Source organism: Cavia porcellus, unplaced genomic scaffold (assembly GCF_034190915.1).
Source record: "Cavia porcellus strain 051 isolate PalLab524CR breed Dunkin Hartley unplaced genomic scaffold, mCavPor4.1 scaffold_7, whole genome shotgun sequence".
NCBI lineage: Eukaryota > Metazoa > Chordata > Mammalia > Rodentia > Caviidae > Cavia > Cavia porcellus.
The window spans coordinates 27,905,427-27,926,720 of record NW_026947490.1 but is presented as its reverse complement, the minus strand read 5'-3'; the positions used below and the strand labels follow the sequence as shown (position 1 = coordinate 27,926,720).

The window sequence follows — 21,294 nt, the reverse complement described above, 5'->3', positions numbered from 1 at the left end:
GGAGGAAGAGGCAGGAGGATCGCTGAGAGTTCCAGGCTAGCTTTGGCTATAAAGTGAGTTCAAGGCCAGCCTGAACTGTGTAGTGAAAACTGTCTCAAAAAGACAAAATAAACAAGATTTAAAAGTAAAAAGAGGGCTGGGGATTTAGCTCAGTGGCATAAGCACCTGCCTGGCAAGTGTGAAGTCATGAGTTCAAATCCCTGGTACCAAAAAATAAATAAATAAATAAAATAAAAGTAAAAAGGGCTGAAGATGTAGCTCAGTGTATACAGCTTGCAGGCCTGGCTTGTCTCCAGGTCAGGTGTGTGTGCCTGTGCATGTGTAATCTCCGTGTGTAGTGCTGGGGATGAACTCAGGGCCCTGACCTTAGAACAAATCCCCGGCCCTCTCTTTCGAGTTAGAGCTCAGCTTTTGCTGCCCCCAGCTTTATTTCTCCCACTCCAAATTCCTAACAAACTCAGCTCCCATCTGTTCCCACCTGAACCTCCCATACCCTTTGTACCCTGTCCTGTGGCAGAGACTATGGGATCTCCTGGCTAGGCCTGGGGCCTGCTGAGCTGTCTCCCTGTCCTCTGGGATGACAGCTGTACCTGGCCAGGACCTGGACACAGGGCTCAAGGATTTTTTGAGACAGCGTCACACTACGTAGCCCAGGCTGAGCTGGAAGTCATGGGGATCCTCCTGCCTCAGCCTTTGGAGTGCTGGGAGTATAAGCATCCACTGTACCTGGCAGGCCTGACAGGTATCACTTTGTCCTTTCTCAGCCTTAGCTGAGAAAACTCTAAACTTGGATGAGGTACAGTTCCTTCCTCTGCGTGGTTCTCTCATCTCTGGCCCTTTCCATTTCACCCATCACTAGGGAGGGACCCAGGCCCAGAAGCTTATGTGGTCATGTGCCTTGCTTTGGCCAATGACACTACAGAGTAAGTGACAGGCCAGGCCATGTGTGATGGTGAACCATACACCCATGAAGTTTCTGGTGTGGATCCCCTCAGAGTTCATGTATTGCCAGCTTATCAGCAAGTTGATATGTTAATTGGATTTGGCTGTGGGTCTTTTGGGGGGTGACTGGATCTTGAGTGCATTAACTCATGGATTAACAGTGTCACAGGCTGTGGAGGAAGTGGTTTGGATATAAAAGCAAGCCCAACTAGGGATGCTGGCCCAAGCCTGTAAACCCAGCATTCAGGAGGCTGAGGCAGGAGGATTGCTGCAAGTTCAAGGCCAGCTTGGACTACACAGTGAGGCCCTATCTCAAAAACACAAAACACAAAGATACTGGATGAAGAGGCCTAAAAGCTTCCTAAAAGGCATGAGGCCTTGGCAACCCCTTGGCTTAGCTCAGTGAGGCTCATTTAGATGCTGAGTTCCACAATCCTGACAGGCTGTTTTCTCTAAACTCCATTTATGGCAAGCTGGGGGCGTAGTGACAGGAAACACTGGTACATCAGTGTCTGTGGTCAATGGTCGCACGGGATGGCCAATGTCCAAGGCAAGCTGCCCAGGCCGGACGTGACTGGACAAAGGAGGACACCTGACCCCAAGCTGGCCAATTAGATCCCCTGCTGGGGCTGAGGGACCCGGCCCTTCCTGCCCCAATTGGCTGTGGCTGTGACAACAGGATTAATGGATTCAAGGCCCGAGGCGATGCACGAAATCAAGCTCAGCAGAAGGACTCTAGAGCCTTTCCAGGGACTTCCCAAAAACCCCTCCGCCGCCCTCATCAGAATGCCCTGGGTGGGGGATCTCAGAGTCCCCTTTATCTGTCTCACAAGCACAGTGTTGTCCTGAAGCCGCCCACTGGGCTGCTGACTCTAGGAGCTAAAGGCCTCCAAGGAGATTAGAAGTCATCCCTCACCCCCCTGGCCCTCCGAGCACAGCCAGGCTTGGTCAGACAGTTTATTGGAGGACACAGGAGCATGAGAGGAAAGTTCCAGTTGCCTGGTGTCTGCTGGGTTTGTCTCCACCCCATGGGACTGGCACTGGGCATCAGTCCCCCATGGGCAGCCACAGGGCCTTGGTTCGTGCTGCCCGCAGTGCCAGCTCTGAGCCTGTCCCCTGGGGCTCCTGATCCCAAGCCCGAGGGTGGCCTCTGTTCACCCACACGGGCTTGAGGTTCCCTGCTGAGGCCCACTCCACAAACTGGGAGCCCTGGGGTGGGGAGAGGAGGGGTTAGTGCTGTCAGTGGCTTGTCTGCTAAGTAGCTGCTTTCTTAGCACCAGGTTAAGAGAGGAGAAACCTTAGGCCTGGCCTTCCAGCCAGCAACCTTTCCAGATGCTGGGGGCAAAGTTCCTCTGTGGCTAGGGAACTTCCTCCCCATGGACACCCACATCGATGGGACTGGGGTCTAGGGCACCAGTCACTGGGAGTCCCCAGCTGTACCAATAGGGGATGTGGGTGGGCCAACTTGGGGCTCCAGCTCCAACTGTCACTCGGGTGTGGTCCTAAGCAATGAGTCATCCAATGAGATGAGGTCTTTGGACCAGCTCTTAGGCCCTGGTTGCTAAGGAGATGCCCTTTCTTAGCAATTGTGGTTGTAAAGGGGCAAGACCTCAGAACCTTGTGGCCAAGGTATTTTCCCCTCTTTAGAGGAGTTGGGACGGGGGTGTGGGGACAGGAGGAGCTCGTCTGTGGACACTAAACCCTGAGGGGGAAACAGAGCGGACCTTGGCAGATCCGAAGTACCACAGGGCCTGAACGTCTTGGTGCAAGGCCAGGCAGCGCGTCAGGTGGTCACAATCTCCCGTCACCACGTTCACCAGGCCAGCGGGGAACATGGAGGCCACATCCTGGGGGTGAAAGAGTGAGCACTGGAGTGTGGCTGTGAGGCTCTGGAAGGGAAGGGATGGGGCCATATACAGATGCAGCCTTGGGTGGGACACTGGGACTCAGGTTACCATAGTTACCAAGGAGCCCTGCCACACCTCTTGTGCTGCCCCAGAGTCTGCTGGGAGCTGCAGCAGGCAGGTAACTGTACCTGGCAAACCTCCAGGGCCAGCAGGGGACAGGTCCTGCTGGGCACCAAGACCACAGCATTGCCGTGAGCCAGGGCGGGGGCCAGCAGGGACACGAAGGCAAGCAGAGGCCACTCATCAGGGCACACAATGGCCAGCACACCAAGTGGCTCCCGAAGCCGCAGCACAGGGCCTTTGAGCCCTGCTACCTGTAGGGACAGATGGCAGGTCAGGGACCGGGCAGGGGAACCTGGCTACCCTTCCCACCTTCTCATCACCTTCCCTGTTCTCATCTTTTTTTCTTCATAACAGATCCAACAACAATATGCTCAAAGCTGGCATGGTGGCACAGGCTTATAATTTCCAGCCCTTAGAGGCTGAGGCAGGAAGATCTTTTTTTTTTGTTCTTTTTCCTTTTTATCCGTACCACAGATCGAACTCATGACTGCCTGCTTGCAAGGCAGGCATTTATGCCGCTGAGCTAAATCCCCAGCCCCCAGGAAGATCTTTTTTAAAAATTTATTTTTATTTTTAGGAGGATCACTTGGAGTTTGAGGTGAGTTCAAGGCCAACCTAGTGAGACCTTGTCTCAAAAAAGGAAAAGAATAAAAAGCATTTCATTGCTAAGTAGCTGAATATAACTGACTCTAATTAAGTTATGCTTTTTTTTTTTGTACCAGGGAACGAACTTACAACATTGTGCTTGCCAGGCAGGTGCTTATACCACTGATCTAAATTCCTGGCCCTAAGCTATGCTTTTTTGTTTGAGATAGTCTTGCTATGTAATTCAGACTTGCCTTTAATTCATTGTATAGCCCAGGCTGACCTCTTGCCTCAGCCTCCCAAGTGCTGGGACTACAGGTGTGTGCCACCATTCCTGTCTGTCTGTCTGCTGAGACAGGGTCATGCTATGCAGTTCACGATGGCCTTGAATTCACTGTATAGCCCAGGTTGGCCTTGACCTCCTGTCTCCTGTCTCGGCCTCCTGAGTGATGGAATTATAGGCATGTGCCACCACTCCTGGCTCCAATTGTTTTTCTGTTTTTAAAAACAAAAACCTATCATAGAGGGCTAGGGATTTAGCTCAACAGCATAAGCACCTGCCTTGCAAGGTGGTCGTGAGTTCGATCCTTGGTACCGATTTAAAAAACAAAAAAACCTATCATAGTTACATGCATTAAACAGGCTTTATAACCCAACCTGCAGAAACCTCACTGTAGACGGCACACTGTCTGCCTGTGACACAGACAGGAAATTGAATGCAGAGGAAGTGAAGCCCTCTGTTCACCGCAGGTGGGGGCACAAGGCTCCGACCCCACGCCTGGCTCCTCAAGAGCCTCTAGGTAGGTGGCGATCCTATCTGGCTGCCCTACGCAGAGCCCACTCACCTGCAGGGTGTGGCCCTGGGCCTGAGCCTGGGCGTAGGCCGCCCATAGCCGGAGTCGCCCTGCACTGAGCTCCACCTCCGTCTTGGCAGCCTCTGGATCGGCTCCGTGCTGCTGCAGCCTCTCGGCCAGGCCAGCTCCCCTGCGTTCCAGCGCAGCCGCCAGCGCCACTAGCAGGGTCGCCCGGACCCCTGGAGGCTGATGCTCCCAGCTGTGGGCACGGGGCACATTGGGGCTCCCCCGGTCTGGTTCCCGGATATACACCCCGTCCCAGCCCCTCCCCAAGGGGTCCCAGCTCGGCAGCCGCTGGGGTCCCCACAACCCTTCCTTGCCACCTGCGACCCAAGCTCTCCATAGTATCCCCTCACCCAGCAGCGGCCTGGTGAGCAGCCTCCACGGCGCCTCGCACGTCCTTGGCTCCGCCCTCAGCCACATAGCCATGGAGGTTCCCAGAGGAGTCCCAGATGGGCCTGGAGCTCCAGGCCCCAGGAGGCTGGAATCGGCCCCCTACGAAGAGCCCATAGGGGGGCACTGGGCTGGACAAGGGTGAGGTGTGAGGAGCCCCACTGCATAACCTTCCCAAGCTCTGATGAAGTCCTGCAGAATCTCTAAGTCCCATTCCCATGAGCCTCTGGGGGATTCCAATTCCCATTCCCATGAGCCTCCAGTGCACCCCAAACCCTTGGTGGAGCACAGATGTCTATGGAGCAGGGCAAGGCTCTCCTCAGGCCTGGGGTGAGTGAGGCACTACGACTGACCATGCCACTCTCCACAGGACCCAGTGACCCCAAAAATGGCCCTAGCCAGCCTCCTTTTGGGCGTCTTGTCCTTGGGGGAGCCTGACATAATCTCTCCTTCCAGTGTAAGACCAGCTGGCACTGAAACAGCTCACCTGGGTCCTGTTTCAGGCCCTGCCGGGAGGCTCACTGGTACAGTGAGACCAAAGCTGTCATAGTTCAGATCTTGGTACTCAAAGGGCAGCCGCTCAGGGGTCCCTGAGGGCTGCAGGTACTCATACAGACCCTGTAAGAAGGGTTGTGTCATGAGCTTCAAGGTGCCCCAGGTGGGAACAGGGATCAAGGGGACACAGTTGTGGTGATGGGGAGGGGCACTCACATCCAGGCCCCCGTGCCAGGAAGACCCACTCTCCTTGCAACCACCTGTGGGCACTGCGGGGTCTCTGAGGCCATGGCTGTTGACCCACACTGTGCCCACCCGGAGCCTGTGGGACGGATGGAGAAGTCAGAGAGGACAACAGGAAGCTGGAGTGCTGAGCCAGGAAGGGGGAAGGGAGGCTGCTGGGGAAGGGGATGGAACTGGGGGGAAAGAGGGGAGGCTAGGCCGCCCCCACTGCCTGGTAGGGCTCACAGACCCGTAGGCCAGCTCCAGTGCCTGCCCCAGCCTCTCGCTCCACACGCTGGCGCTGCCTCCCCGAGGTGTGCTGTTTGCCACTGCCAGTGCCTCCTTGGCTGTGCGGAAAGAGGAGGCCACGACCAGAGGCCAAGGCACCTGCAAGGGATTCTGGGTGCTCAGGGGTCTGATGAACCCCTCCTTCCAAAATCCCACCCATTAGAGCACAGGCTTAGGGCAGTCAGCAATCCCAGGCCCAGGCGATGAGGGCACCCAGGGACCTGTGATGGACTGTGGGCTGGGGAGACCACATCTTTGGGATCCTAAGGGGCTCACTTCTGCCTGGGCGCATGGTGAGGCGGGGGGCAGACCCGAGACCAATGTTGGGGGATAGAATGGGCTGGCTGAGAGCACAGGGATGGCCTGGAACACCTAGAGAGACAGAGAAACAACCAGAGAATCTTCCATCACACAGTGCCCCTCCCTCAGACCGGGCTTGCCCTACCTGGCTTCCTATCTGGGACTTCTCCATCTGGGACTCACCTCCGCACCCTGGCTCTGGGCCTCCTGCACATAGCACTGGGCCACATAGTGGGCAGCGGCCCCCCGGGTTCCCATGTCCACGGCCCCATCTAGTCCTCGGCCACACCTTAGCTGCCCCATCCTGGTCTGGAGTCGCCTGAAGGTTTCCTCCCACACAGATTCTTGGACCAGGAGCCTGAGACCTCCCTGTGAGGAATGGACACCCAAGTGGTCAACATCAGGGCCTGTGGATACAGGAAGCGGATGAGATGTCCCCATGGAGGGCTGGGGCAGAGACAGAGGAGGCTTATGGAGAAACAAATCCATATGGGGATGCAGGGATGGAAAGGTGGGATGGCAAAGGCAGAGATGGGAAGACCAGGGACAGGGACACCCAGAGAAATGAAGAGTCCTAAGGGCGACGCACACAGAGCCTGAGAGGGCCCGAGATAGGACGGCCTGTCACAGAGATTCCGAAGTGAGCAAGGAGTCCAGACGCATGTGGTGTAGACAGAGCTTTAAGTCCCTAAGAACTGGATACCCATGAATAGGGATGTGGGACCCTACTGTATGCAGAGACTTGACGTCCCCCAGGACGCTGGGGACTCCAGTGCATGTGTCTCACCGGGCTGCGGTCAGACCAGGCTGCGTCCACAACACCCTCCACGGCTGAGTCCAGGTCAGCTGAGTCCATGAGCAGCAGCAATGACTCTGTGCCCAACGCGAGGCTCAGCTCCAGCCTCTGGCCCGCCAGGCTCTGCCGCAGCACACGTGCTTCCTGAGGAACCCGCAGGGCTCAGCGGAGCAGGAGCCGCCGGGCCCAGCCCCTTCTGCCCCCAATGAGAGCCCTGAGGGTACCTCCACGGCTCCACAGAAGGCCACTTTCTGCACCCCAGGACAGAGGCCCAGGGTGGCCCCCAGGGAGGCAGGGCCAATAATCACATTGAGGATCCCACAGAAGGCGCCGAGCTCCCCTGCCAGCTGGGCCAGAAGGAGGGGTGTCGGGGAGGCTGAGGGCACAATGGCCACCACGGTGCAGCCTAGGGAAGGGGAATAACTCAAGCATCCAGGGGTCCAGGTCCAGCCTCCTCCTTCAGACCTGGAGGTCCAGGCCCAGCCTCCTCCCTAGACCTGAGTTTCTGGGCCTCCAATCTCCTCCTTTCTGAGATCAAAGGGTTAGGACCCCAACCCATCATTTACCTACTGCCAAGGCTGGGCAAATCCTCCACATCATCTCCAGGAAGGAGAATGTAGGTGGTAAGATGAGGCCGATGACTCCTACGAGGAAAGAATGAGGGGGATAGGGGTCACTACATTGGATTCTCAGAGAAAGGGACCTGGGGATGGGATACTAGGTCCTCACCCATGGGCTTCCAGCCTGCCAGCGCCTCTTCTTGAACTTGGGCCTGGACTGCCTGGTACTGAAGCAGCTGCTGGGCCAGCAGGACATCCCTATCTCGAATCTCCCTAACAGCCCGCCCAGTGACCAGGGAATCCAGTGTCCACAGCAGCCGCTGGTGCTTCTGGATCATCTTAGCCAGCCTATGGAGAAAGCAAGGGGATTGGGTAGTCCTAGGGCAACCAGGACTACAATCCCCATCAATACCTGGGGTACCCCTGCATCTCACCAGAAGCATAGAGCACCAAAGATTTATGGGCAATGTAGTCTGGAATTTCTCAAACCCTGGGAGTACTGTGTATCTTGGCCCTCCATAACCCCCACCTCAACCCAATAGTGAGAATATGAGTCTCAACTGTATTTTGAGAAATGGAATCTCTGCTGATAGTTGCTTCCAAAATGCAGTGGAGAACAGGTTTTGGGGGTATACTGAACCCTACTGAATCCTGAGGGCATTTTAAGAAACAAGATGCTTTTTCATTCCTGTCTCAGAGAATCACGGGAAATGGGTGTTCTAAACACTAATGCCCCAAATGCATGCTGGGAATCTGAAACTCGGGTGCCAATTAATTCAGTGGCTTACGGGCCACACTTCTCCCTCATCACCTGGTCAGGTGCTGGGCCCGTTTGGCTCCAGGGACTCTGCTCCAGCTTCCCAGGACCTCCAAGGCTGCCTTCACTGCTGCAGCCACATCGTCAGGCTCTGCCAGGAGGCAACTGGCCAAATTCTCTCCTGGGAAGAAAAATGTAGGGACTCAGGTGAGAAGAGAGCTAGGCTAAGATTCCCAGAGCTCGCTGGTACCTGAAGGCAGGAGAGCTGGTCCCCAGCTCCTCCATTTGTGCCTGGTCATTCCTGGATTACCGGGCACAGAAGGGACTGTAATAGCTAAGAATGTCAGGAAGGTTCCCCCAGCAGTTGGGATGACTTTCGGGGGTGGGGGGGGCTGGCTAGAAGTCCCACCCCCATCCCACAGACCCCCCCAACCAAGAGAATGGGGTGGGCACAGCTAGAAGACACAAATGGCCCTCTCCTGATGATGGGGGACAACATGTACCTGTGACGGGGTCCTGGCATGGCACGGAATTCCTGTCTTCTGGCTTTAGCCACTTCCCATTTACATAGTGGCCCAGGAGGCGGTCCTGGGTGTCCAGCCAGGCCTGGGGGAGGGGACATTTTGGAAAAGGGCCTATGACACAGCTGGGACAGCTCAGTCCCTATCCAGAATCTTCTTGGGGGAGACACTGGTACCTCTTCGCTGCATCAGCTCATTATTTTTCTTCTATTTTTTTTTTTTTTTCTTTATGAGGTACTGGCCATTGAATCTAGGGCCCCCTGCTCTACGAGTAGCTTAGCTACTCATCTTCCTGGTTTCTTCTCTAGTGTGGTAAAATTCACTATTCTAATCATTTTAAAGAGTACAACTTAGCAGGAATGGTTGCAAATACCTGTATTCCTAGCACCATAAAAGGCAGAGGCAGAAAGGTGCCCAAGACCATATTTAAAAATAAAAAAAATTGGGGGTGGGGATTTAGCTCAGCGGCATAAGTGCCTGCCTTGCAAACAGGCAGTCGTGAGTTCGATCCCTGGTACTGATAAAAACAAACAAACAAATAAATAAATAAATAAAATTTTAAAAAGGGTTGGCAGTGCCAAGGGCCTGGGTTCCATCTCCAGTACTCCAAACAAGTATACAACTTAGTGCCCTATAGTACATTTATAGTTGTGCAACCATCGCTTCTATCTGATTCTACAACAGTTATCCGTCCCAAAGGCAACCTGTACCTGGTAAAGTCATTCTCCATTCCCGCTCCAGCAGCCACGAATCTGCTTGTGGCTGTGGATTTACCTATTCTGTGCATCTCATAAAAATAGGACCCCTCAGTGTGCTCTTTCTGTGACTCCTTTCTTTTACCTAGCATGTTTTCCAGGTATATTTGTGTTGCAGGATGTATATCAGGACCTTGTTTTTTTTAATTTTTCTTCTAGTACTGAAGAAAATTTTAATTTTTCTTCTAGTACTGAGGAGCAAATCTAGGGGCACTCTTTATTGTTAGGCTCCATTCCTAACCCTTTTTATTTTACTTTTTTAAAATTTTTTTTTTTTTGCCTTTTTCCTTTTTATCGGTACCGGGGATCGAACTCACGACTGCCTGCTTGCAAGGCAGACGCTTATGCCGCTGAGCTAAATCCCAGCCCCTTCTTTTTTAAATCTTAAAGCAGGGTCTTGGTAGGTTGTCCAAGCTAGACTGGGTGTTTCTATCCTGCCTCAGCCTAAGTATGCAAAGTGTGCAAAACTCTGCCTGTGGTTTTGTCTCCTGAGGTACACACGGGGGCAGACTTTCAGGGCTACAGGTAAACCCACTGAGCTTACTGCAGTTTCCACAGCTACCACTTTACATTCCCATCACTAAAGTTCACTGGCTTTAACTTTTTCTTTTTTCATTTTTTTGAGACAGGGTCCATGTAGTTCAGGCTGGTCTTGAACTCACTGTCTAGGCTGCCTTGAACTTGAAGAGATTCTCCTGCCTCAGCCTCCCAAGTGTTGGGATTACAGGCAGGTACCACTTCACTTGACTCTTTTGTAGTCCTGGGTGATATAGCCCATGTGACAAAGGACAAACTAACTCCAGCCCTTAACCTGTTATTCACTAAAAGCATGACCTATGTTTTCTTCAGAGGCAGTCAGAGATTTAAAAATAGTGTTTTGCTAAATCTTGCAACTCTTGGGGCTGGGGATTTAGCTCAGCAGCATAAGCGCCTGCCTTGCAAGCAGGCAGTCGTGAGTTTGATCCCTGGTACCGATAAAAAGGAAAAAGACAAAAAGAAAAAAAAAAATCTTGCAACTCTTCACTTGGGCCTACAAATGCCCAGCAGGTAACTCAAAACAGCACAAAGCTTGAACTTTTTTTTGGTACTGGGAATCGAACTCACAACCTCACACTTGCCAGGCAGGCGCCATGCTACTGAGCTACATCCCCAGGCCTTGAACTCTATAGTCTCCCTTTCTCCCTTATTGCAGACAAATGTATGTTGCTCATTTAGGATAAATTTATTAGAACAAAGCTTATTAATCCCCAATTTACCCAGGCCATTTTCTTCTTTTTCTTGCTTTCTTTTTTCTTTTAAAAAATATGGAATGTTTCACAAATCTGCATGTCATCCTGTGCAGGGGATGTGTTAATCTTTTGCATGGTTCCCATGTTAGCACAGGTGCTGCTGAAACCAGCATTCTCTTACTTTCCAACCCAAGCTTTTGCCTGTCAACTCTTTTATTGCTTTAGCTCTAATTCTCATTTCTACTAAGACAGGGACCCAAGCCAGCCAGTGCCATGAGGACTCGAATCCATGACTTCATCTGAGCTAAGTGCTCTCCTATTGAGCTACAAATTCCCAGCCCTCTTTAAAAAAATTTTTATTTTGAGACGGAGTTATGCTCAGTTACCCAGGCTGACCTCAAACTTGAGATCTTCCTGGTTCAGCTTCCTGAGTAGTTGGGATTACAGGTGTGCCTGCCTCTATTAACTTTTTTTCATGTACTGGAGTTTGAACCCCAGGTCTTCACACTAATACATATTACAGTCTCCTTCTGTTAGATTTTTTTTTTTGGGGGGGGATGGGATCTCATTATGTAGTTCTGGCTGGCTTTGTACTCAATGTATAGCCCAGGCCTGCTTCAAACTTGAGGTGATCCTCATGCCTCAGCCTCTTGAATGCTGGGATGACAGGCATGTTACTCCTCTCTACCCCATGCACCCTTTTTTATCTTTCATTTTGAGGCAGGGTCCTGCCAAGTTGCTCAGATTGGGACTGAATTTGGGATCTTCTGGTTTCAGCCTCCCAGAGCTCTGGGAGTATAAGCATTTACCACCACCCCAGCTTCTCCTGGACTTTTACATATGGAGAACTTGAATAAATGATTACTAAACCCTTTTCTCCTCTACAGAGAAATGACCTCCGGCTTACTTTCTGTTTCTCTAGAAACCTTACATAACTTGGCTGTTACTAGGTGACAATGACCCCAGATTGGACTACAGTACCTACACCACAAGGACAGGGAATGTACCAGAACTACCCAGCAGGAAACCAGAGAGTTGGTACTTCCTGGGATGTTCTGCACTCTTGTAACTGGGCACAGCCCTGCTCCGCACCCTAGGAGACCAGAAACCTGTCTTTGGGATGTGGGGCTTAGGTTTCTAGACTGGGACTCCTGCATTTGCCCACCTGATCTTGCCCCCTGCATCCAAGGCCTGACCCTGCCTGGCCCTGAGCAGCCTATTTGGGCTGTGAGGCCTAATGGCCTGGGCATGGTGGCATCCCTAGAGTTAGGATACACAGCCAGGGCTGAATCCTATTAGGGTTTTTTTGATACAAGGTCTTGCTATGTGGTTCAAGCTGACATTGAAATTGCAGTGATTCTCCTGCCTCAGCCTCCTACATGCTGGGATTATCAGGCAGTGCAACTATGCCTGGCTCAGGCCAGGGGTTTCTAATATTTTTCACCTCTGGTGAAGCCATCTGCAGCATGGCTAATCACAGTCCTTTCCTACAAGAACGTGGTGAGGATTACACGAATCAGGGCATGTTACGTGCCCAGAATAACTCTCCTTCCGGTGCTCGCTGTTCCTTTTATTGTATCTTATCTTCTCCATATGTCCCAGGTTTCCTTCTTTCCCTGTCCTATTTTCCTTGTTGCTAAAGCAACACACACATCCCACTGTCTCCTCTAAATGTTCTTCTCTTAGCATCCTGTCTCAGCAGCCTTCTGCCTGTCTTATTTCTCTATAAAACAAAATGGTCACCTCGAAGTGACCCAAATATGCAGATGGAAAGAGCCATTTTTACCACAGTCAGGGATTTGTAATCATGAATGAAGAATGCGTTATGCCAAGCTGGGGATCCCAACACTCAGGGAGGCTGAGGCAGGAAGATACCAAGTTTGAGGTATCTTCGGGCATAATAGTGAGCCTATCTCAAAATTAAAAAAAAAAAAAAAAAAAAAAAAGAGCTGAGGAGATAGTTCAGTGTGAAAGCCCTGGGGTGAATTCTCAGTACCTGGGGAAAAAATTAACTATTAATGCTGTGAAATGTAATAACTGAGCAATAGTTCCACAACAAAGTGAGTCCATATCTGTTAAAAACAGAGACAAAGCCTTGAGTATGGTGACACATGCTTATAATCCCAGCAAATGGGAGGGAAAGGCAGGAAGACCACCATAAGTTCGAAGACAGCTTGAACTACAAAGCAAGACTGTGTCAAAAAAAAAAAAAAAAAAAAAGAAAGTCAAAGTATGCTTGGGAAAATAATATGACATTAGGGATTTGTTTAAAGGACTCTTAAAGAAAGCAAAAAGAAAAATGGGATGGGAAACACTGGATAAGATGTTGATAACTACTGAAGCTGAGAGGGGTAAGTGGGAATTTATAAGTATCAGTTACTCAGAAGAAGATGGGAAATCTCCTGAAAGAAAAATCCCAAAGGAACATCCTCAGGGCCTGGCAGGTCAAGTAAGTGGAACAGAGGGTCTGTGAGGACTGCAAAGTTTACAACCTAATCTAAAATGACAGCAACAATTCATTCCAGATGAGTTTTGTCAGGGAACTGGAGCCAGAGGTTGCTACATTATGGAATTTTATTTCCAAGAGAAGCTGGAATCCCGGGTATTTATTTGGAATTAATTGTCCAGCAGCTGACATTTTCAAAAACAAAAGCTCAGGCCAAAGGAAACATGTTTGTTGGTTGAGTCTGGCCCAGGCACTGAGGTTGTGACCTTTATTATTGGTGGGGGAAAAACCACAGATCCAAAATCCAAGGACTCAAATTCAAATTTCAGTGCACATTTTTGTGTGTGATGTCAAGAACCCAGGGGTGCTCTATCATTGCGCTACATCCCCAAGTCATTTTTATTTTCAAACAGGGTTTTGCTAAATTTTCCAAGTTGGAGTAGAACTTGTGATCCTTCTGACACAGCCTCCCAGAGTGCTGGGATTACACAAGTGCACGATGACACCTGCCTGATCTCTTTATTTTTGTTTTTTTGAGACAGGGTCTCGCTGTGTAGTCCAGGCTGGTCTTGAACACACTGTGGCCCAGGTGTCCTGGAACTCCCATTGATCCTCCTGCCTCAGCCTCCCAGTGCTGGGATCATAGCTGTGCATCAACGCGCTTGGCGAGTTTCATTATCAGTCTGCACTGGTGAGTCCCAGGTTTGTCTCCAGGTCAATGGTCCTGAGGCAAGGTCCAATCAGCATAGAACTCTGACCCACTGCTGTGGCTGTCTCGGGGCTCTCACACCTGCAGTCCCCTCAGTCCTCCACCTCCTTTTCTTCCTCAGCAGTCTCACCCCCTTGCCCAATCTCCAAAAACTGCCCCGGCTCGGGCCACCTTGCTTCCGCTCGGAACCACTGCTCCCTGAAGGAACTGGAGAGGACAAAATCCCACCAGCCTACTTACCAAGAGGAACCCCTAGTATTCTCGAGGACTTTATTGAGATCATGGGAGTCCCTGGAGGTTCTAAGGAGATTTGGGGGGCTCTCAGGGCGCTGAAGAATCATAGGAACCTCCGGGGAGTCTGACTAGGGTTGGATAGATCACAGGCCCCCATGGGACTCCCACGATCACAGACTTCCCATTGGGATGTTGAGGGGTTTAAGATAACCACATAAATTCTCACATATTCTGGGGTTCTGGGAGATCCCTAAAGTACTAAACTAAACTACAAGTACTAAAACGCTAAGGAGCCGGGCGTGGTGGTGTGCGCCTGTAATCCTAGCACTCAGGGAGGCTGAGATGAAGAATCTCCAATCCGAGGCTAGCCTGGACAGTCCACAGCGATTTTGCGAGATTTTCTTTAGCTTAGTAGGAAGGCCCTGGGTTCAACCCCCCGTGCAGGGAAGGGGGGGGGGAATCTGAAGAAGCACCATGTGTTTTGGGGGTCCCCGATGACCATGAGAACCACAGCAGATCTGAGGCACTTGGAAAGTCGCGACTTCCGGGGCCCCACTGGAATCCAGAGCTCAGGGGAATCATGGGAGGCTGGGGGAGACTCCTTAGGAATCACGGGCCTCTCAAAGGGTTCTGAGGAGTGGAGTTCGACGCGGAGCAGAGGAACCACACTACGGATCACGAGAACAGCCTGAAGCGCTGAGCCAGCCACTAAGAAGCTCTCGGGAAACCCCCTTGGGCTGGGTCGTAAGGCGCCACGGGAAAGGACGGAAGCCTAGAGGGGCGGAGTAGCTGAACTGCGGCGGAGGATCACGGGAGTCCGCGCTTGAACCAAGGCCGCGAGGACTGGGAAAGGAGGGGGAGCAACGGCGCCGCAGGCCCTCACCAGTGCGCATGCGTGGCTCTCCGGCGCGGGTCCGTACTCCAGAGTGGAAAAAATCTCGCGGACGCTGGGCCCTGCGTCCGACGCAGTCATCGCTCGCCTGCACGGCCTTCCACAAAGAACTGCGGTGCGCTCAGACCAAGAGGAACCTTGAGGTCCGAAGGGTAGCACCGCCCCTTCCAAACTGCAAGGGGCGGGACCCAGGAGAAGTGCAGGGGGAGACAGGACGAAACGGGTGTCCCCGCCCACTCCCTCGCCTGCGGACCCGGGAACAGGCCTAGGGGCGGACTCTGGGAAATGTAGTTCGGAGCATGCGGTCTCCTCCACGCGACGAGGCAGCGGGTACACGAGGGGAGGCTGCTGGAGAGGGACTTCTTGAAGTGATATTTTAAAGATTAGAGGACAGTCTTTTAGGATAGACGTTGATTTTAAGTACGGCAGCCTTGACTGCACTGTAACCAGACCCTACAGCGGTTGCTAGGGGCGAGCGGAAGTGCGACTTTCTATAGGGAGTGTGGCGTTTGGAGAATCGTCTCGGGGTTTATTTTTGAGTGGATGAAGTGAGGGGCGTGGCTACCGATTTCGAATTTAATTGCTCTGTAATAATTGTGGGCTGGACGATCTGTGGCTACTTTAGGGTATGGGAGGACACAGACTGGAAGTGTGGTTTTCACCGAAACATCTGACAAGTTGCGGTGTGTCTGCAGATGACAGCTGATCGTAGACTTGACGACTGTATGTGATCTAGGGTGAAGTTATAGACTCAGCCCACATTTAGGTTTCTGAAAGGAAAAGTGTGTGTTGGGGAATCAATTGAAAGCCTGAGGCTAGGCTCCAGAGTTTGGATCCCCTCGGGGATGTAGCTCAGTGACATAGCCTCTGCCAGGCAAGCACGAGATCCTCAGTTCGATTCCCGGTACAAAAAAAAATGGGGGGGGGGATGCAGAGTTTGGATCCCGGGGAAAATTCCCCATGTCATCGAGGGTGCTGAGGATACCTAGGTCTATTTCCCAGGGTCATGTCAAGTTCGACACTGCTAGAACCAGAGCTGAGAGAGGCAGAGACGATGGGTGATGAGACGACAAGGTTCGAGGAGCTGCTGTTGCAGGTACGGATGCCTAGGTCACTGAACATTAGGGTCTTTGGTGCTAGTGATTGGATTATAGCTCCCAGAATGCACTAGAGTGACAAGACCTATGGGAATTGTAGTTCTTTGACTTAGTTTACCAGGCTGTGAAAGAAATGAGAGTAGATTTGGGGTTCATCATGTCCTTGAAGGAGGAAGAGGCCCTTGAATGCCTCATTTTTCCTGTTACAAATAGTTTTCATGTATAAGTTGCTTTATAAACATTTGAGGAACAAATGAAGGATCTGATAGCACAGACTTCAAAGCTGAAGGCTGTTTTCCTTCACAGGCTTCCAGGGAGCTCCAGCAAGCCCAGGCAGCCACAACAGAATCCACACAGATCCAGCCTCAGCCTGGTGAGAAGAACAGCAGCCCAGAGAGCTAGAGACTCATCCCAGAGAGAGCAGAACAGAAACCCAGAGAGGAGAGATAGAGCTGGAGGGCAGGAGACACAGAAAGGGATTGGGGGTAGAAAGAGACACAATACTGGGAAATAAATGAGGTAGATGCATGAACGAACACCCAGAAAGATCACCTAGGGATAAAAACCGGAAGGACAGACAGGACAGATGCTCAAAGATAAGAAGAGGGTCGGAGCCTCAGACAGGGAGGGGCACAGATCACTAAAAAGGGGACGGAGAGACCCAGTGGAGGGGAGATAGAGGCCCAGCAAGAAGACAGTTCAAAAGAGGAAAGGGTAGAGGGAGGATGGATGATGACAGAGGTAGTGCAGAGACAGATGGGCAGGACAAATCCACTCCCACAGGTTTCTGCATAAAGACCAACTCATCGGAAGGGAAGGTTTTCATCAACATCTGTCACTCTCCCTCCATCCCTCCTCCGGCTGACTTGACTGAGGATGAGCTGCTTCAAATGCTAGAGGAGGACCAAGCCGGCTTTCGGATCCCCATGAGTCTGGGAGAGCCTCATGCTGAGCTGGATGCAAGTCAGTGTCCTCAGAGGACCCAGGAGTCCGAGCCCCTAGTTCCTTTTCCTAAGACCCAGGAACCAGGGCCTAGGACCTGTTCCCTCAGGGGCCGGAAATTGCCTCCAGTCTGATCCATTTCCCTCTGGCCTGGCCCTGGCCTCCTGGGAGTCCAGCACCCAGGCAGCTGCTTTGGTGCTGCTGGGCCAGCTAAGCTGCTTACTTGCTGTCCTGCTTGGGGAGGGGAGGGAAGAGGAGGGCTGGGTAGGGGCTTCCTTGCTCCTTAACTGATCTCCTGCTTTCATCTCTGGCCTGCTCTCAGACTTTCATCCCTAATTTCTCCCCTGTCCTCTTGGTGTCCATCTCTGTGTGTCCCTGTTTCTGCCTGTAGATCTTTTTTTTTTTTTTTTTTTTTTTCCCAATTCACACCTATCTCTGGAAGCCTTCTGGGCCCAAGCTTTGGGCTGTGTCCTGTGAAGTGAGATTTACAAAACCCAGATCCCATCCTTGAGGAACTCCCAGTCATGAGTTAGGGCGAAGGCACCTGGGCAACTTCAGGGTGTGGTATGATTTGTGCTGCATGGAAGAGGACATGGTCCCTAGAGGGTCTTCACTGATACCCAGGGCTTCTTTGAGGAGGAAGTATCAGATGTAAGACTTGAAGGGATGGGAGCTCATCAAGCAGAGACAGAGAAGAAGGCTCTTGGCTCTAGGCAGAGGACAGAGGAGCCAGATGTGGAGGTAGAATGATTGGGTGATCAACCTGTGGTGGCCGGGTACTGAAAAAATTTAAACAGGTAACACTTTTAGAGGAGAGGGAAGCTTCTCCTCAGAGGTAGGAGGCCTGCAGGACGCTGGACCTCCAAAGCCAGACCAGGGGATTCCTGAGCAGGGGCATCCCTGGGGACAGGGCAATCTGCAAACTGAGGAGAAAGGCTGCAGCCTTTGAGGACACCAGTCTGAGTTGACTGGAAAGTGCTGTGTTGAGCTCTGTCACTTGTGGGGCTCTCTGGTTCACTGGCCCTATGCCTGGCTTCCTGCAGCGGGCAAGGGGTCTCATGAGCTGTTTCTTCTTACAGAAGGCCAGGGCTGCACGGCATATGATGTAGCTGTCAACAGCGATTTCTACCGGAGGATGCTGGTGGGTACCGGGTGAGGTCTGGGCAGGGTCTCACCTTCCTGGCCTCCTGACTTCCCGACCCACCATCTCATCTCTTTTGGTAGAACAGTGATTTCTTGCGGGAGCTCGTGATCACCATCGCCAGGGAGGGCCTTGAGGATAAGTACAACTTACAGCTGAATCCGGGTGAGAAGTGGGGCCTGGGCCTTCAGGCAGGAGTGGAGCCTGGCAAGGTTTAGGGGCCACCATTGGAAGACGAGCTTGGTGTGGGCAGGGATTTTCTTACTTTCTGAAGACTGGGTTACAGGGAAGGGATGGGGTATCCCCAGAGTGAGGGGTGGTGCAAGGAGCCCGAATCCAGGTAGGGGACAGAGCCAGGGCATCTAGAGAAGTGATTTTCCCACTTGGGAAGTGAGAGGCTATGTGGGTGTGGCTTATTTAAGCCACGCCTTGGGGCGTGGTCGGGGCTGGTGTTCTCGGAGAGGGCGGAGCCTCTATGGAAGCTCTCTAGACCCAACCACCTAAGAGTGAGAAGGACAGATCTTTGCCTCTCTCACCTTAGAATGGCGCATGATGAAGAACCGGACTTTCCTGGGCTCCATTTCGCAGCAGAACATCCGCTCCAAGCAGCGTCCTCGGATCCAGGAGCTGGGGAACCTACATGTGCCTGACTCCCGGGGCCCTGAGGGAAGGTGAGCCTTCGGGTATCCCAAATAGCTCCCAGTGGTCTCCCTGCTAGCCCCAGTGGGGCTCCGGGAGGGAGCTGGGAGAGAAGATGGAACTCCTGCCTTGAGACCCTCCTATGGCCTGTGCTGGGGCTGCTGCTTCCTGAGACCTGCCTACTCCCTCAGCCCCCTAGTCTTGTCCTCCCTCAGCCCTGAGAAGCCGCACCTGAGCCTTTGGCTGGAAGCCCCCGACCTCCTCTTGGCTGAAATTGACCTCCCTAAACTGGTGAGCTGGCTGGCAGGGGCGGGGCCTCAGCTTTGAGGCTGGGGCTGGAGGGGTACAGGGGTGGTGGGATCTAGCCCTGGGCCTCATGCTCCCCATGCCCTCGCCCACTATATTTACCACACGTGGTGCCACCTGGCCTGGTCTGGGTTGAGCGCGGTTGAGACCCACACATTTCCAGGATGGAACTCTGGGGCTGTTGCTGGAGATTGGAGAGAATCGCCTGGTGATGGGGGACTCCCAGAATCTGTATCACCTGGATGCCTACATCCCGCTGCGGATCAACTCTGAGGAAAGCAAAGCGGCCTTCCACCAGAAGCGAAAGGTCCCAAGGAGAGGCCTGGGGGCCTAGAACCCCAGATATGAGGGAGGAGGCTGAGCCTGGACCTGGGGTCTGGAGGTGGAGGGCAGGGCTGGACTTCTGGGTCCTGAATCCGACTTCTCTTTTTCCTCAGCAACTGATGGTGGCCATGCCCCTGCTATCTGTGCCTTCTTAACCAGCGTATCTCCCCATTCTTGCAAATGGAGAATTCTAAAATTGAATTCTAAAATTGAAATAAAAGATTTTTGCCTTTTTCCTGACTCTGGCTAGGGATGCGGGGTGTGTGTGTGTGTGTTGGGAAATGGGCAGGAAGAATTCACTGGGTCTTGAGTTCCGTAAAATCCCTGTCCCTGTGGGCCCTGAGCCCGAATTTTGGCCTCCAGTGCCTCCCCTTGCTGGCTTCCCTGGCTTCTCCGGCCTGCGCTTGCCCTTTGCAGCGCACAACCTCTGGGGCTCCTAGCACTCCAAAGAGAAGGTCTAGCCCCTCAGCTGAGTGCTCAGGCTCCATGACGCTTGGCTTCCTTTCGGCCTGTCCCTTTCACTGGGGCCGGGTTGTCCTCACAGAGCATCCTCCAGGCCCCTCACCCAGGAAGTCTATGCAGGGATTTCAGCCTGTGCAGGGGTTTCTTCCCCGGAGGCACTTTCGGGTCCCTTCACCCATGTCATCTGCAGTGTGAGCCTCACTTCCAGTTCCTGAAAACTTGTGCATCACGGTCACACCAGATTTTCTAGGGCTTCAGCCACCACTGCTAGCTGACCTGGATTAACTTGGGGTACAAACCCCTATCTTCCCCCAGGCCTATCCCCTTTATTTGCTGCTGGGATGAAACTCAGGGCCTCTCCAAATGGGCTCTCTCATTGAACTAAACTACCCCACACCTTCTTCCCAGCCCTTTTATACATTCTAGAAAACTTCCAACTTCATATATTTTGTCAATACAAGACCTTTAAACTATAACTCTCTCCCCTTTACATTTTAAGACAGGACCTCATTCAATCGTAGAGTAGTTTCAAATATTTTGATCCTTCTAGCTCTCAGAGCGCTAGGATTGCAGGTCTGTGCTATAAAGCCTGGCCCTAATTTCATACTTTCTCTTCTTGGGCTAAGTAAGTATCCTCCATCGTGGGAGAGCATCTGGCAATCGTAAGTTGGGTTTATGAGTGATGACCAACAGCCTTCCCTCCGTGTTGAGGCCAAGGGATAAGGGAGTGGAGGGACCTCAAGGGTAAATGTGGAAGAGCAGGCCAGTGTAGTGGAAGCCCTGTGAACTGAGGCCAAAAGGTCAGCAAGCTAAAACCAATCGGCTGGATGTGCAAAGAACGTAGGAGTGTCCACCAGAGGGCGCAACGTGATCTCAGGTCACAGATTCCGAGAACTACACCTCCCAGCATCCCTTCTCCTATCAGCGCAAACCGATAGGAATGAACCCCACTCATGAAGCCCAGCCGCCTGTGGGACTTGTAGTTTCGATGGGGACCCTTGGCAATAGAACTCATTCCCAGGACTGGAAAAGCGTGAGGTTGGGTCCTTTCCTCCTTTCTCCGTCTCCATGGTGATGATTCCGGCGAGGACCAGGATTTGGCATCGGAGCGGCCCCCTTCCCACTCCCTCCTCTTCACCATCTGCTCCTCCCGCACACCTGGCCCGGAGCCGCGGCCGCCGCCTCCGCGCTCAGCGCGGGACTCTGTCGCCACGGGGTGGCGCACGTGAGCGGTTCCTCAACTGTTCCTTAGCCTCAGGAGTCCCGGGCCCCATCGCCTTCTTCCTTGGGCTCGCAACTGCCTCCTCTCGAGGTATCCGGCGTTTTTTCAACCATAGACACTACTGGGACACCGATGGTCACAAGGCAGCCCAGGCTGAAGGTGACAGACCACGGCGCTCAGTGGCTTCCCGGCTCCCCGGCGCCCGCCCGCCTC

At 52.6% G+C, this 21,294-nt stretch overlaps 2 protein-coding genes and 1 non-coding gene across 8 annotated transcripts; 1 reads left to right on the top strand and 2 right to left on the bottom strand.

Annotated features, from left to right (window-relative positions):
• Positions 1-1,886: 1,886 nt before the first annotated feature.
• On the bottom strand, positions 1,887-15,119 carry Aldh16a1 (aldehyde dehydrogenase 16 family member A1). 3 transcript variants are annotated; one of them, XM_063253088.1, is made up of 17 exons: positions 14,940-15,119; positions 8,666-8,768; positions 8,217-8,343; positions 7,575-7,753; positions 7,412-7,489; positions 7,070-7,251; positions 6,837-6,989; positions 6,233-6,418; positions 6,026-6,121; positions 5,712-5,848; positions 5,456-5,561; positions 5,232-5,362; positions 4,708-4,875; positions 4,343-4,550; positions 2,978-3,163; positions 2,667-2,831; positions 1,887-2,151 (listed from the first exon to the last, which is right to left on the bottom strand). In XM_063253088.1, the coding sequence occupies exons 1-17, from the start codon at positions 15,027-15,029 to the stop codon at positions 1,990-1,992; spliced, it is 2,457 nt and encodes an 818-aa protein (XP_063109158.1). In that variant the 5' UTR covers positions 15,030-15,119; the 3' UTR covers positions 1,887-1,989. The 3 variants fall into 3 exon arrangements, with proteins under 3 accessions (XP_063109158.1, XP_003465563.1, XP_063109159.1); XM_003465515.5 differs by having other exon boundaries at positions 2,667-2,789; XM_063253089.1 differs by lacking the exon at positions 8,666-8,768 and having other exon boundaries at positions 14,940-15,081.
• On the bottom strand, positions 10,737-10,840 carry LOC111755555 (U6 spliceosomal RNA). The gene has a single exon (XR_002790111.1). It is a non-coding gene; the product is annotated as a U6 spliceosomal RNA (small nuclear RNA).
• Positions 14,909-19,637, top strand: Pih1d1 (PIH1 domain containing 1). Of its 4 annotated transcripts, none has more exons than XM_003465517.5 (10): positions 14,909-15,091; positions 15,951-16,044; positions 16,352-16,418; positions 16,829-17,008; positions 18,067-18,128; positions 18,212-18,293; positions 18,670-18,799; positions 18,983-19,058; positions 19,237-19,380; positions 19,511-19,637. In XM_003465517.5, exons 2-10 carry the CDS (start codon positions 15,955-15,957, stop codon positions 19,550-19,552), a joined length of 873 nt encoding a protein of 290 aa, XP_003465565.1. In that variant the 5' UTR covers positions 14,909-15,091; positions 15,951-15,954; the 3' UTR covers positions 19,553-19,637. The 4 variants fall into 4 exon arrangements, with proteins under 4 accessions (XP_003465565.1, XP_005001823.1, XP_005001822.1 ...); XM_005001766.4 differs by having other exon boundaries at positions 18,959-19,058; XM_005001765.4 differs by lacking the exon at positions 14,909-15,091 and adding an exon at positions 15,143-15,278 and having other exon boundaries at positions 18,959-19,058.
• Positions 19,638-21,294: the final 1,657 nt, after the last annotated feature.